Genomic DNA, 14,107 nt, shown 5'->3' with positions numbered 1-14,107 from the left:
GGGGAAATTCATTTTGTTACTTGATCTTTAAGTCCTGCAGTTTTTAGATTTGTGATAGAACAGCTAATTTGAACTTGGTCTCCTTTTATCCGTTGGGAATGTGATGAAGAAATACGAGAAAAATTAGGAAAGTAATATGGAGGTGAGGGGACCATATCTGGTAACATGTTGAGGACAACACTTTTGTTCCTGACTTTTCCTGTCTGTGCCTTTAATGAAAATACTTCACATAAATCCAAGCAGAGCAGTACTTTTTTTTCCTTAGTAGTTTATTCACCTGCAAACTGCACATGGGTATGTAGTATCCATTGCTTCATTGGACAGGGGTTTGAGATAATCCGAGTATTGTTGTCCAGTAACCGTGTAATCAAGCTGCTAACACTGCTAATCAGAGGTTATGGTTGTCTGGAAAGACTTGCTCCTGATGGTTCATTGTGTTCACACTGAGGATTATATAGCATCTTTGGGGCAGGAGGTTCATGCCTGTGTGCTTGAGGTTCAGTTTGAGAGCCGTGGCTGGCAGGCAGTATGTTGCTTATATTGTCTGTGCTCTCTAACAATGATACACTGTGTATATGCTCACTTGTGGCTGTGTGGCTGTGGCTGTGTGTGTGTCTGTGTGTGTGTGTGTGTGTGTGTGTGTGTGTGTGTGTGTGTGTGTGTGTGTGTGTGTGTGTGTGTGTGTGTGTGTGTGTGTGTGTGTGTGTGTGTGTGTGTGTGAGAGAGTTGCTTTGAGTGATGTATCCAAGTCCTGAATGCCCTGTTGCTCATTTGAGAAGTACAGTATTCGTGCTTGCTTATCACCGCATTCACAAAATTGCAGAGGGCATTCTCAAATTAGGTCCACAATACTTGATGGTCCACATGAAATAATCTATGGATATCCTATTGGTCCTATGTATCCTCATTTACTCATGCTCTTCGCCACACATATACATAATGTTTGCTGCACAATTAGCTGGTATGGGCCATGGTTATACCCAACAATCATGTATTCCTCATGCATATATAGCATGCATTGCACTTACTAATATTGTCTGTACCATCAACCTGGCTTGACTTTGCAAAACAGGAAAATGCCCTTATTATATTTGCAAGACGTTGTAAAGGTATATTTATACCCACCAGCACTGTTTTTCCCCCCATTAGTAAACCATTACATATAATAAAAGGCAATATTAGTACAATTAAAAACCACATGACTACTGTTTGGTGTTTACATTTATGTAATTTAACATTTCCTATTTTCCCAATTCGCTCTGTGCTTCCGTCTGTTAGCTGGAGTTGAATGCTTTAATTTGAAATAATTTCGATTTTAACAGGTTACACACTGTCTTTAACTAAATCAACTCAAGAAATGTGTTAAAGCAAAACACGTTTTTGTCAAATTTCTCCATACCTGAGCACCTGAATTAATATCGGTGCCTCAGAGGGACAAAAAGGATACTTAGATGAATAAGGTGCTATTGACTTGTTGACGTCTCACATTATGGTAAAATTTTTACTCGCCGCCGTGAACAAGTAAACACTGACAGCACTATTGAAAACACAAGTATAACGAACAAATACTCCTGATTGACAAACCGAATGACTCTACTGGGATCTTCTTTGCAATATAACACAATAATCACCTCCCACAATTGTGGCTGTTGTTGTTTCATGTCAAATAAATTCAAACTGTGGTGTGTGCGGGGAGATCTTATGACAACAGCCCCTATATGTGTAATTAGGAAATTCGCATGAGAGCACTTGTCTCCGTCACAATTACACACAAAGTCAGTCATGTTTCCATCATTTCAGAAGACATTACACTGACTTGCATATTACTTCATTCGTTGAGAACTAACCCTAACCCTGAAATTACCCCATCCTCAAACCAAGTCTTTCCCCTAAAATTTAATGGTTTGTGTCATAAGAACTTGCTTTTTGTCCCCGAAAGGAAGTCAAATTCCCACAATGTGACTATGTAAACAGATTTATGACCCCAAAAATATGAGTAAAACACACACGCACACACACACACACACACACACACACGCACACACAGAAAGCCAAAAACTCTGAAAGCCAAAAAGGAGAACCATGAATGAGAAACCATAACCATAAGCGACAAATCAAAACTAGAAATGAGAAACCAAAACTGTAAGCAAAGGAAAAGAAAGAAAACTGTAAATGATACAGTTGCAAATGGGAGTGCTTACATGAAATCAGTTATTCTGTTGTTTTTTTTTACTTTGTTATTCTTTTACATTTGTTTTTTGCTTGCCTTTACATGATATTATCAGACTCGTTCGTAATGAATCTGAAAACTATAGAATAGATATTTTCTTCTATCTTTGGACAAATGACATACAGTTTATACAAGAGCAATTAACATTGTAATTAATGAACATGTAAAGGCAAACAAAAATGTTTTTTTAATGGAAAAAAATTCAGAATAATTCACATCATGAAAGCACCCTCGCTTGCGCCTTTCTTTTCCTGAGTTTTGTTGCTTTGCTGATGGTTTTGGTTTCTCATTTATAGCTTTGATTTTAGATTTTTTTTTTTTTGGTTTATGGTTTTGATTTTCTCATTTATGTTTTTTTTTCCTTTCAGACTTTTTTTTCAGACTTCCTTATCATGGTGACTCAAGAAACCATCATGGCGACTTACACCAACGAAGTGAGTAGTCCCCCAATATTTCTCCTCTCCATTGTGTACTCAACCACGATGGTTTCCTTGAATCACTATGATGAGGACAATTAAAAAAAAAAAAAAAACACAAACTGGACCCAAAATGGGAAAATGCAACCACTTCGGATGTGTCGACACAGATGTGTACTAATACTAAAACACACACACATACACACGCACCAACAAACAGCTGTTCTGTGGACCACAGATTCCTTCCCAGTCAACTATTTAGCTTTCTCCTTCCTTTTTCTTTGACATTGCGCTGAAGCAAGAACGTAATGTAAGGTTTTGTCACTTTCTCCAGGGATGTGGTGCCGCATGTCGCTTACACCTACCAGGTCCAAACAATCTCCAGGCAGAGTGAGAGCGAGCCTTCTCCGCCTCTGGTGCATGAGGTTGGGGCGCCCTACTGCGGGGATGGACGCATTCAGAGGTAACAGGTATACACAGGTCAACATTACATTGTCTTGTCTGTGCTTCCTAAAGTATGCATTTTGCTATTTCAGCTCCAAAGGAGAGGAATGTGATGATATGAACTCCATAAATGGGGATGGTTGCTCCAGTCAGTGTAAGAAAGAGGTCTTCTTCAACTGCATTGGTAAGTCAAATGGATATAACTAAAACTTGGCCTTTGAGTGAGTGCTGCTTCAGTTGATTCAGTATTTAAAATTTTTTTTTCCAATTGTAGAGGTGAAACATAATCCAGATACAAAACTGCTAAGATATCTGCTCCCTTATCAGCAACATTTTGAAAGTCTGGATTTCCAAGTACATGCGTCTTTGATGAAGTTCCATTTTCCCACACTGGTGTCTGTATTATTTCACACACAAAAAAAGAAGAAGCTGAAAACTTTTCCGCAAGGCTCACTTTGTGAATGAACATATTTGACATCTGGATGTGCTTCAAGTGCCTCAGTCCTCTCTCAAAAGGATAGAATACCAGAATATATCATAATCACTTTGACCTCATGTTTAAAAAAAAAATCTGGAAATCATTATTTTTAATGGGTGAGTGTAATCTTATTTTACATAGTTGAGTGAATGGCATCTCCTACTGTACAGTGTTTTATTTTATGAATAGATGAATGGTTTCCTGTCCAGTCTCCTGCTGGCTCACAATCAGTTAACCCCCCCCCCCCCTCCTCCTGCTTTATGATTGTGTGTTTTTGTGCATGTACAGTACATGCATGCATGGACACACATGTGTGAGCCTCTGTGAAGTGGCCACTTAATCCCTCTCAGATTGCTGGATGACTGCATTGGCTCCGCTGTTTTTCCACCGACTGCAGTGTGTGTGTGTGTGCGTGTGCGTGTGTGTGTGTGTGTGTGTGTGTGTGTGTGTGTGTGTGTGTGTGCGTGTGCGTGTGCGTGTGCGTGTGAGAGAGACACTTTCTGACATAGCTGAAGTTTTGTACAGAAATGTGACGCTATAATGATGGGAACTTCTGTCCATCTGTCTTTATTTGCGAGAGACGGGCTGTTTGTCATTGTTTCGGACAACAAAAGCAAAGTATACAACTGGTCCAGAGTGTTGCAATCTGATGCGATTTAATTGGTCACTTAAAAGACTGCTCCAATTTAAATCTGGAACTTAAAAAAAAAAAAATTAAGCTGTTCACATGACCCTGTTTTGCTTCAGAGACGATGTCTCAGGAGGGGTTTAGGACATAAACAGGCCTCGTTCGCATATTCACACTATTGCTCAAGGCTTTTTGTCCATTTTAAGTCTTCTTTACTCTTTAATATGCTGTCAAATATGTGTTGGAGTCGTGTATCGAAATCAAAACAGAACAAGGGAGGCTTATCAGTTTCTTTACATTTGTTTTCCATTGCTTCCTGTCTTTGTTCATCTCGTCAATTTCTTTTTTCCTCACATTGCAGGTCTTTCTTCTTCTTGGTCATGCACTCAATCACCTTCCCCACTTTTCATTATCTGTTTATTCTATCCCCGTGTAAAGTCAAACACTGCACCAATACACATCTTTTTTTTCCCCATACCTTTTTCTCATCTTCTCACTTTAGCTCACATTCTACCTTTTATTTTCTGCACCTTTAACAGACCACTGTTTGAACTTCCTTGTGTCTCGGGCTCACTCCTTCCTTTCTTCCATGCCTCTGTTCCTGCTGAGTGAGTGGCGGGAGCCTATTCTATATGCCCCCTCAGTAGCCCCTCGTTTTACCATTGCCAGAGCACAGAACTGACTTGAGCTTTTTGGCCGTGCTGGGGATGGCTGGAATTTCGAGGAGGAGGCCCCGGCCAACTTGGCACAGAATGCCGCCTTTCCCCCTAACTGGAACCCCACCGGCTGACGCTGCTTTAGCTGAGAGCTGAGACCAATGAGGCCCAGGCAGCCTCTCTGCTCCGCTCCCCTCTTCTCCTGTCCGTAAGCTTTCAGTTCCAGACCTTAACTCCGGGTGGGATGTCTGGAAAAAAAATGCTGCTGTATCTTTCTGTACCCCTTGACTTGTCTGCACCCCCACCATGTGCTCCTCCTCCTCCTCCTTCTTTATCTTATTTTATTATGCTTTCCCTTTCACTTTTCTTTTTGTTCTTTTCTTCTTAACCATAACATATTCTCATGTCCATTTTTATATCCTAATACATGGAAAAAATCTTACCTCTTTATTTCACTTTTCATCCCTCGGGTGCCTTCCCTGCCTTTATTTAGTTGTCTCTGAGTTCACCTTCCAAAATAGTAGAAATAAGGATAGAAATTGTATCCCCGAAGATAGCCACTAAAAAACAGGAATTAGTAGTCAAAATTGCTGTTTGTGAAAACTTATCTTTATTGCTTTGTTAGAATATTGCAAAACAAGAAACAGAACATACTGAATCTCAACTTCTCCTTGTTCTTTAAAAAGTTATTATATAACAAAAGACAACTTATTGGAGGATTCACCTTTTTCTGTTGTGTCTTTAATCACAGAGGAGCCTAGCATGTGCTACTACTATGACGGCGATGGGGTGTGTGAGGACTTTGAGCGGGAAACGGGTGTGAGAGACTGTGGTCTTTACACCCCGAGTGGTTTCCTGGACCAGTGGGCTTCCAGTGTGGACGTTTCTCATGAAGAAAAGCCCTATTGCTCGGGTGAAGTGGCTGCTGGGTATCCTGCTGTCACTAAGGTAAGATCCATTTTGCTTTCCCATTATTTGAACGGGCATATTAGTTTTCAATGCAATGGTTTCAGATCCGAAAGTTACCAAGCAGTCACCAACTTCCACTGTCAGAAAATTGAACATCATATAAAAGAACCACAAATATGTTTTGTTTTGTCATCAATATAAAATGAAATCGCCTTTGTTTGCTTGTCCACCAGTTCAGTTAGATTGGTACCTTTAATACAAAGTGTCAGAGTACAGGTGCAGGGCTTTGTTTTGCCCTCATTAAAGTAATGCTTATTGAAGACAGTAGAGGAAGCCATTGATTGGAGCTAATCCTGGTAGATACATTGATCTGTTAGTGTTGAAACGCAGAAAGAGGCTGACTACCCAAAACATTAAGGTGAGAGATACATCCACATACACATACATGCACCAGCACACACACAGTCATGTTTCAATCACTTCAGAGGACATGTTATTGACGTACTTTACTTTGAGGAGATGTAACCTTACCCTGGCCTTAACCCCTCTTCATGTAAGGATCAACACTTTGGAAGCATAAAGCGTGAACGATTTATTTTTCAATGTAGTGTTTCATCTTGCATCATCCCATCTGGTTTGAACATTAAACATTTTACTGATAGGATAATTTGTGTCTTATCCTGAAAGTGTTAATGCCTCCATACTGATAACTACTTTTTTTGCTTGGCTTCGCATTTATCACCACTTTCTGAGTATAGATCTCTGCTGAAGCAGCAGTCAGTCATACAGCTTAACAGTTACCTGCATCTTATATCATGTCACTCCTGCTCCGTTTTTTTTTTTTTTTTGGAGACCTACAGCAAGTAGGTAATGGGGACTGCAGTTTATTGTCTCAGCATTCATTGCATTCAACATACAAAAAAATATTTTTTTTTCAGATTATATCGGTCCATTGGGATGCCTCACTTCTTTATTCTAAACTTACCCTGAGCTTTAGCCAACTCTTTATTTTAAAGCTGAATGATTTACATTGTGGGAGCATTTTGTCTTTGTGCTGCATCGAGATTTGTGTACCCACAACATGAGTAACACACACACACACACAAACATGCAAACATGCATGTTCGCACACATACACAGTCAAAGCTTTGGACACATAGAAGTGCATTAGCCTCAATCCCATTTAATCTCCTCTCCTCAATATGGATGGTGAAAGCTAAGGCATGTTGTTGATGTATCTCTTTAAAAGCCTATATTTATTATTTCTGTTCATTATCATCTAGTTTGTTACTCTGGCTTTGAAGATTATTATAATTTTTTTTTATTCAAGCCACATGTAACTACACTGCCACATCTTACTCTGGCGGATTTTACCTTGAAACATTCAATTTAGTAATATTAATTCAACCCTACTAAAAATGGGCTTCATTTCAAAGTATAAGAGCTGCCAGCTCTGTATTGACCTTGCTCTTTTTTTCTGAGGTGTGTTCTGGTGTAATTGGAGGTAAGTTTTGTTGGTGGAGCTCGTTCTGACTGCTGATGAGGCGTTTTAGAAGGTCCTTGAACTAGTTGTTCTTAAACACTGTGGTCAGGTGTCTCGCTCACACAAGGGTAGAAAATAAACTGACACTATTTCATGCATGTGATATTTATATGGCACCACTTCTGTTTGAGTAAAAAAGGGAGCGCAATCCAACCAACAACGCTGCAGATGTTTTCTTTTCTCCGGGGATTGAGACACTAGTGGAACATGTCCATATAACCATAGAGAATGGATTTCTCTTGCGAAGGACACATTGTTCATACAAAGAGGACTTTAACTTTGAAGAACACACTGTTCCCTCAGGGTCATGTGTGATGAGATCACCTTGTTCCAAGGCCACTGAAACACAAGTGCATGTGTGGAGGATATCCAAACACAGGTTAACAAAACACTGTGGTCTTGTCACTTTCCCTCTCCACCAAATCATCGCTCTGTTACACCCTCACACAAAGTTGAGAAGGTCGTAAGTGTATCGCAGCCTCCAAGAATCAGCTTTAACTTTATACATTGCAATGATTACTGACACATATTCTTCTCCTCTTTGATAGCTGCATAACATGTTGAATTTTAAATTATTCAGCATGGTGTTGCAGCTTGGAAAGGTACACACTCAAACAAAAGGAAGGAAATCTTATATACAAATATGCACAGTGTTGAAGGTGTATGGTTTGAAAAGCGCATTTGCTTTTGGAAGTGCCATGTAAAACAACGATAACATAATTTTTGCCTAGAATAACTGAACTGTGATTCACTTTAGTGGTATTCTCCAAAGCAGTTCTGCAATTGCACGCATGTGGCTATGGCGACTGTCCTGGAGGCTCAGGCCACAGATGAAGCATGAAAGGGCTGATTGTGGAGATGAAGAGCAGACAATACATTTGCCTTTGTTTGCCAATCCAGTTCAAGTGTAACTACTTCAGGACGTCATATGAAAAAACAAACACTACAGAGGCTGTTCAGTACCCAAACAACACTTTAGAAGACGTTTACCTGTTCTGAAGGAACTTGCGGTGATGTCCAACCATGTGGTATTCTAATGGCTGTTTTCACTGACGATTGCCCTTGATGCCAACGAGGACTGTGCTGGAGAGTGCCCACTGCAGAGTCATTCTCTTGACATCTGGATCTTATTCCCAAAGTAGGCTTCTTCATCTTAGTTTTCTCAGTTGTTGGGTGTGTTTGCAAATTTTCCTGGGTGACTTTCAATATCTGTTGATAGAAAGAGATTTAAAAGTCCTTTTGGCATTGACTGCAATATCACCCAAGAAATCTAAAAATCGCCTCTCAGCAGCATAGTTACTTATGATGCCACGCCGTTGAACTCTAACCTTTGTGGAAATTTTGATGTGCTTTTTCAAAGCAAAGTCTGCCAAAAACACAGTGGCTCTGCTGATACAGGCTCACTTATTGCCCTTGACATGGAGTTAGAAAGCTGTTGAGGTAGCAGTGCCAATTGCTTGGCAACGTTTAGGTGACTCTCATCAATATTAAAATGGTGACGTTTGAGAAATGATGGGTATCGCTGTGGTGCAAAGCTTTTTTATGTACTCAAGGAAGACAAGATTGAATACATTACCTCTTATGCACTTGAAAGATGATTGTGAACTGAAAACGTGGGGTCATTTTGTTGTGGCTTAGTTTTCCTTTTTCTCTACTGTTCTTTTTTTCCCTTTTTTGCTAAGTAAGCGTTTTTTGTTGTTGTTGTTGTAGTTGTTTTCATTATTTTGTCAAGTTCAGACTTATTGGCTGTTACCTTCCAATATATTTGATCCGATTTTATGGTATCACATTACCAGGGATGAAATTGTTAGGCATGCACTACAAAAATCAATGATGTGTAACATCAATTAGGTCATTGACACACTTTAACACACACTAACTTTTATTGTCTACAAGTGCTTCTGACTGAGTATACTATTGATAATACTGGGACGTCTAAGAAGTACTGAATTGCAAGATGCCACTCACATCCACACCTCTCAATCAAAGTAGGTGGCTTATATACAGGCTCAAAGAATATCAGTCATCCTTTGTTCGAGAAACATGAGGAAAGCTAAGCACACATTTCCCTGATTGTCCTACATGGAAATTATTCATTTGATGAAGTGGCCATAATAGATGTATGGGTGCATATATCTCATGCGAAGCAGGAACATGGATAAGGGAGACCATCGCACACTGTGAAGAAGTAGCCAGCTCATAGTTGGCTGAATTTTAGAGATTGCTTTTTAATAGATCTGTGGACATCAAAAAACCCAAGCAGAAGATTGTTTACACTATGTCCAGAAATGGAGACTTTACATAGGAGTTTCCTGGACTGATTGAGCTGTGGGCTGACCGCAGAACATCGCTCAGAACATCAAAAAAGGGCTGTGAATCTCTTTCAGGAGACAGATTCGGACAACCGGAAAACAAAGTTGGTCCCTGTATACACAGACGAGGCAGCTGCCAATGTCAGTATGCAACTGTTAGCAGTGGATACTCAATTCTACACATTCTGCAAAGTATGCACACTGTTAAAAAACTGCACAAAATGAGCTGATTTTAAATGTTCAAACATTTTATGTTCAAGCTGTGTTGAAGAAACTTCTGTGAAGAGACTATAATTTCTACATGGAGGCATGAAATATACAATATCACTCTGACTGCCAGTCATTAAAATTCAATTGGCCCAAGTGATGACTTTAGTATTGGAAACTTTGTGAAGACATCCATAGCACCTCATAAAGTTCGGCTCTCATCTGTCACATGCACATCTCTCACCCATGATCTACGGTAAATTCACCTGTTAAAGAAGACCATAGAGGCGTTTGACCCAAAGCCTGCCGGTCATCAAACATCATCTCCAGGTACTCATCTGAGTAGCTCACTCAAAATGTTGCACGTATCCTTGCACCTAACATTTTGTGCTTGTATTAGCTCATCGCTTCATCCAATCACTCCATGGCAAACCCTTACTATCAGCACAGAGAAGGAACACCTTTGTAAGAACTTATATATTCTAGAAGATGTTATTAGTATTATTTTACCTACTTGTTAAACTTTTAACAGTAGACTTGTGAATTGAACAACTTGCTTTACTTTGACTTCATTGTTTTGGTATTGCCAAAAAAATTGTAACAAAGTGGGGAAATAAGGTTTAACCTAATTGCATAGCTATAATGCAAGCTGCAGCTGCGAGGTGTGATCAGCTTTGTATTGTATGTATTTTAAAGGGGGTTCTTCTCAGTGTGTCAGGTGCTTAAAAAATCAACTGTACGAATTAAATCTGTGCGAGCTGTTTTTGTTTGTTCTTTAATCAGAAATCAGCAGCACATTACACCACCTTGTTGAGGCTAATTTTAGTATTTGTGTTCAATCTAACATGTTTCCATATTCATGGTTCACATCCCCTTACTAGAGTTGAGAGAGAGATGCACTTCCTGATATGGAACAATGCTGAAGTTGAACTTGCTTTGTGAGCATTTCATTTTTTCTGTACTGAATGAATGTGTCGTTGGATGGTGGAGTTGATGGCATCATTTCCTTCTGATCTAGTAAACAATTCCTGTATTGGCTATGTGCATCAATTCTGTTTGATGTCTGAAGACATTGTTGATTCTCTCCAAGTGTATGCGTGACTGTGTGTGACTGTGCGTGACTGTGTGTGTATGTGTGTGTGTGTGTGTGTGTGAGAGAGAGTAACGAGAGAGAGACTCTGAGAGAGACGGGTAGCAGTGATATAGATCTTTACGGATACAAGAAAACAACAACAGCACGAGAAGGCACTTGAAGAGAGTAACAAGGATCATGTATCTACACGGAATCTCAAGTGCTCGGCGGTTGTGTGTGAAAAGGAGAAAGTGCATGCTTGCATAAGGAATATATATTTCTACTACAAACCACATGCAACAAAGATACAAAAGATTATTGAACCATGTACATTAAATGTCATTCTGCATGATGATCGCAGTAACCAGCATTTGTGCATCAGAGTTGATGTTTCTTTGGGGGTTATTTTCTCTCTTATCTTTTGAATCTTCACACGCCACAGTGAAGCCAAGTTGAAGGATGGGGAATGCTCCCACATTTATACTGAATGAAGGTTCAGCAACATAAGAATAAATGGTGCATAGAGCCATAAATGCATACTGCCCATTTGTAAAGAATAGTTTGGTAGTCTCCCGTCATGAACACTGAATCCTAGCACTGCCATGTGAAGTCATCTACCAGTTTGGAAACTAGGATTTGTATTGCATAGACAGGGTAGCAACATCATCGAACTGTAGGAGAAGAATTAACATGCATATTTTGAAAATTGGGGTTTGTGAATGAAACAGAATACCGGTGTAAAACCAGCAAAGTAATTAAAAAAAAAGAGGAATATCATATATAAAGATAATGACCTCCAACATATCAAATGTTATATATAAAAAAAAAAAGACAGAAGCAGAAACATTGATGACACGTGACAGAAGAATGGATACATGATGGGAAAGGTTGTAACTGGAGGTAAAACAATCAGGGTGTTGGTTTGACTGACAGTCTGACTGAATATAAAAGAAAATACATCACTAAATAAAAACCATTGTAAAAGCAGAAAATGGTCCAAAACCACTCTTACTGGCCAGTCCTACACTTAAATGTCCTCAAATGAGCAGTTTGATCCAAACAAAATAACATATGGACACCAGAGAAGGTATTTAGTTAATTAAGTCGAGACATTAATAATTACAAAAACTGGCATTCCGGCTAGATTTAGATGTGTGGGGTTTTTTTTTGGTTTTGTTTCAATTCCCCACTTCACTGTAAGACCCGCTGCAAGCCATTGTAGTAGACTTGATAAGATGACGTAAGCTCATTTAAAAGATCCACCCAGCTTTCCTGATCAAACTCACACACAGGTACGCAGCCAGACAAGGACACGTGAGCAAACATGCGCACGCACGCACGCACGCACGCACACACACACACACACACACACACACACACACACACACACACACACACACACACACACACACACACACACACACACACACACACACACACACACACACACAGTGCCAACACCATACAGGATTATAGGGCAGGTCCATAGGGGACTGAAATGTACTAATGCTGTCTTTGTGGAGCAGAACATAATGTTCCCCCTACCACACTGTGGAATATGGTGAGCCAGCTCAACTTGCTTTAGGGGAATTCGAGTGAAGAACTGGCCCTAGCAACTAACCTTTCAGTGTGAATGTGTTTGTGCATATGTGTGTATAAGTGTGAGGTGTGAGTGTGTGTCATGCACATTTCCCCATATGTGCACTTTATAGGTGTGTGTCTGCTTGTGTGTGCAGCATCCTTGCCTTCACACATGTGTGTAGCCCAGGACTGTGGGTGTACATTCAAACTTAAAGATCAAACAGCAGGCCAGGTGACTTCTCCCGGGAGGACCGCTGCCCAGGCAATCTCTGACGCAACCCATGGGCACCCCTGGAGAACACTAACCTTAATTATACATAAGCAACAGAAGGGATAACATTTTAGTCCTCTTGTGCTTCGAGAAATTGCCTGTAAGTTCACCCGTCTTGAGATGAAAAACAAACATATGCTATGAGGGCTGGAATAAATAACTCCTACCACATTCATCTTTAAGTAAATAATGCTTCAGAAGGAATTGGGGAGGGCAAGGGGAAGCACGGCAAAAGAAATGATGCTGGTTAGTGAAACACGGAAACAAGCAAGCAACAACTGGCCCAGATCTGTCCCAGGTCCCAAAATAAAGCAGGCAGTGCGTGTTTGTGTACTTAACAGAAAGATGCATGCATACTGTATACAAGATATTGCATTGCATGTACACACATTTACGCGCACTTTGATTTCCATACACACAGATACACAAGCAAACTTACAAATCCGTTTGACATTGTTGCATAAACTGACACACACATCCTGCTATCATGCCTTCAAGGTTACTTTATTATACTTCCGAGGACATTCCATTGACTTACATATATTTTATGCAGGCTGACAAACCCAACTGTATCTACCAGTGGATAGGAACAAAACAATGTACGTTTTTCTGTATTCTGACGATATTGCATTGAGTCACATTTATTTACTCCTAATTTCAGCTTTAACTAACAGTAAACTTTAACCAGGCCTTCTCTCTTTCTCTTGCTCCCTCTCTTACACGCACGCACGCGCGCGCGCGCGCGCGCACACACACACACACACACACACACACACACACACACACACACACACACACACACACACACACACACACACACACACACATGCACTCGCCACAAAAAGAGCCACTCATACAGTAGCTGAGCTGTTGCTTTCAGCAGTGCAGTAAGGCCAGCTTCTCTGGCTCTGTCTCTCTCACCAACATTCCCCATAAACCGCACAGCCTTCGTCAGGCAGGATGCCAGTGACATAAGCGTGTGGTAACATTAAAAAAAAAACCTCTGGGATGCTGTTGCTTTTTCTCTTTTACTTTTCCCTTCTCAGGTATTATTGTGGCTCTGCCATGTGGAAACCTCATTGAAGCGTTTTTTTGTTTTTCTTTGTGGCACTGATGACCCCTACCCTATAACATTTTCAAGCTGTTAATATGCAGGGTTTTGGCATAGTTTTATTGAGCATTGGGGGCCACTGACTGAAGGACATTTATATTCTCCGTAGAACCATCTGTTTTTAACTTGCTGGCATTGTATGCTCACCGATCCCTATACATTAGATTGTGGTCTTTGTTTCTTACCACCCAGTCACTACTCATGTCTGTTCTGATGAGAATGGAATAGGCAAACTGCATAATTGTGCCC

At 40.2% G+C, this 14,107-nt stretch overlaps 1 protein-coding gene across 1 annotated transcript in view; it reads left to right on the top strand.

Annotated features, from left to right (window-relative positions):
• The window catches only part of LOC308140380 (pappalysin-1-like), a gene marked incomplete at its 5' end in the record, with an annotated part of 89,094 nt that overhangs the window by 31,705 nt on the left and 43,282 nt on the right, over nt 1–14,107 (top strand). The window contains 3 exons of the mRNA XM_080510142.1: nt 2,981–3,109; nt 3,183–3,274; nt 5,604–5,800. Coding sequence (XP_080366268.1) covers nt 2,981–3,109; nt 3,183–3,274; nt 5,604–5,800 — 418 coding nt within the window. The remainder of the gene's footprint in view (nt 1–2,980; nt 3,110–3,182; nt 3,275–5,603; nt 5,801–14,107) is intronic.

This window comes from Blennius ocellaris, assembly GCF_963422515.1.
Source record: "Blennius ocellaris genome assembly, chromosome: 15".
Lineage (NCBI taxonomy): Eukaryota > Metazoa > Chordata > Actinopteri > Blenniiformes > Blenniidae > Blennius > Blennius ocellaris.
This window is presented reverse-complemented; position numbering and strand designations above follow the sequence as displayed.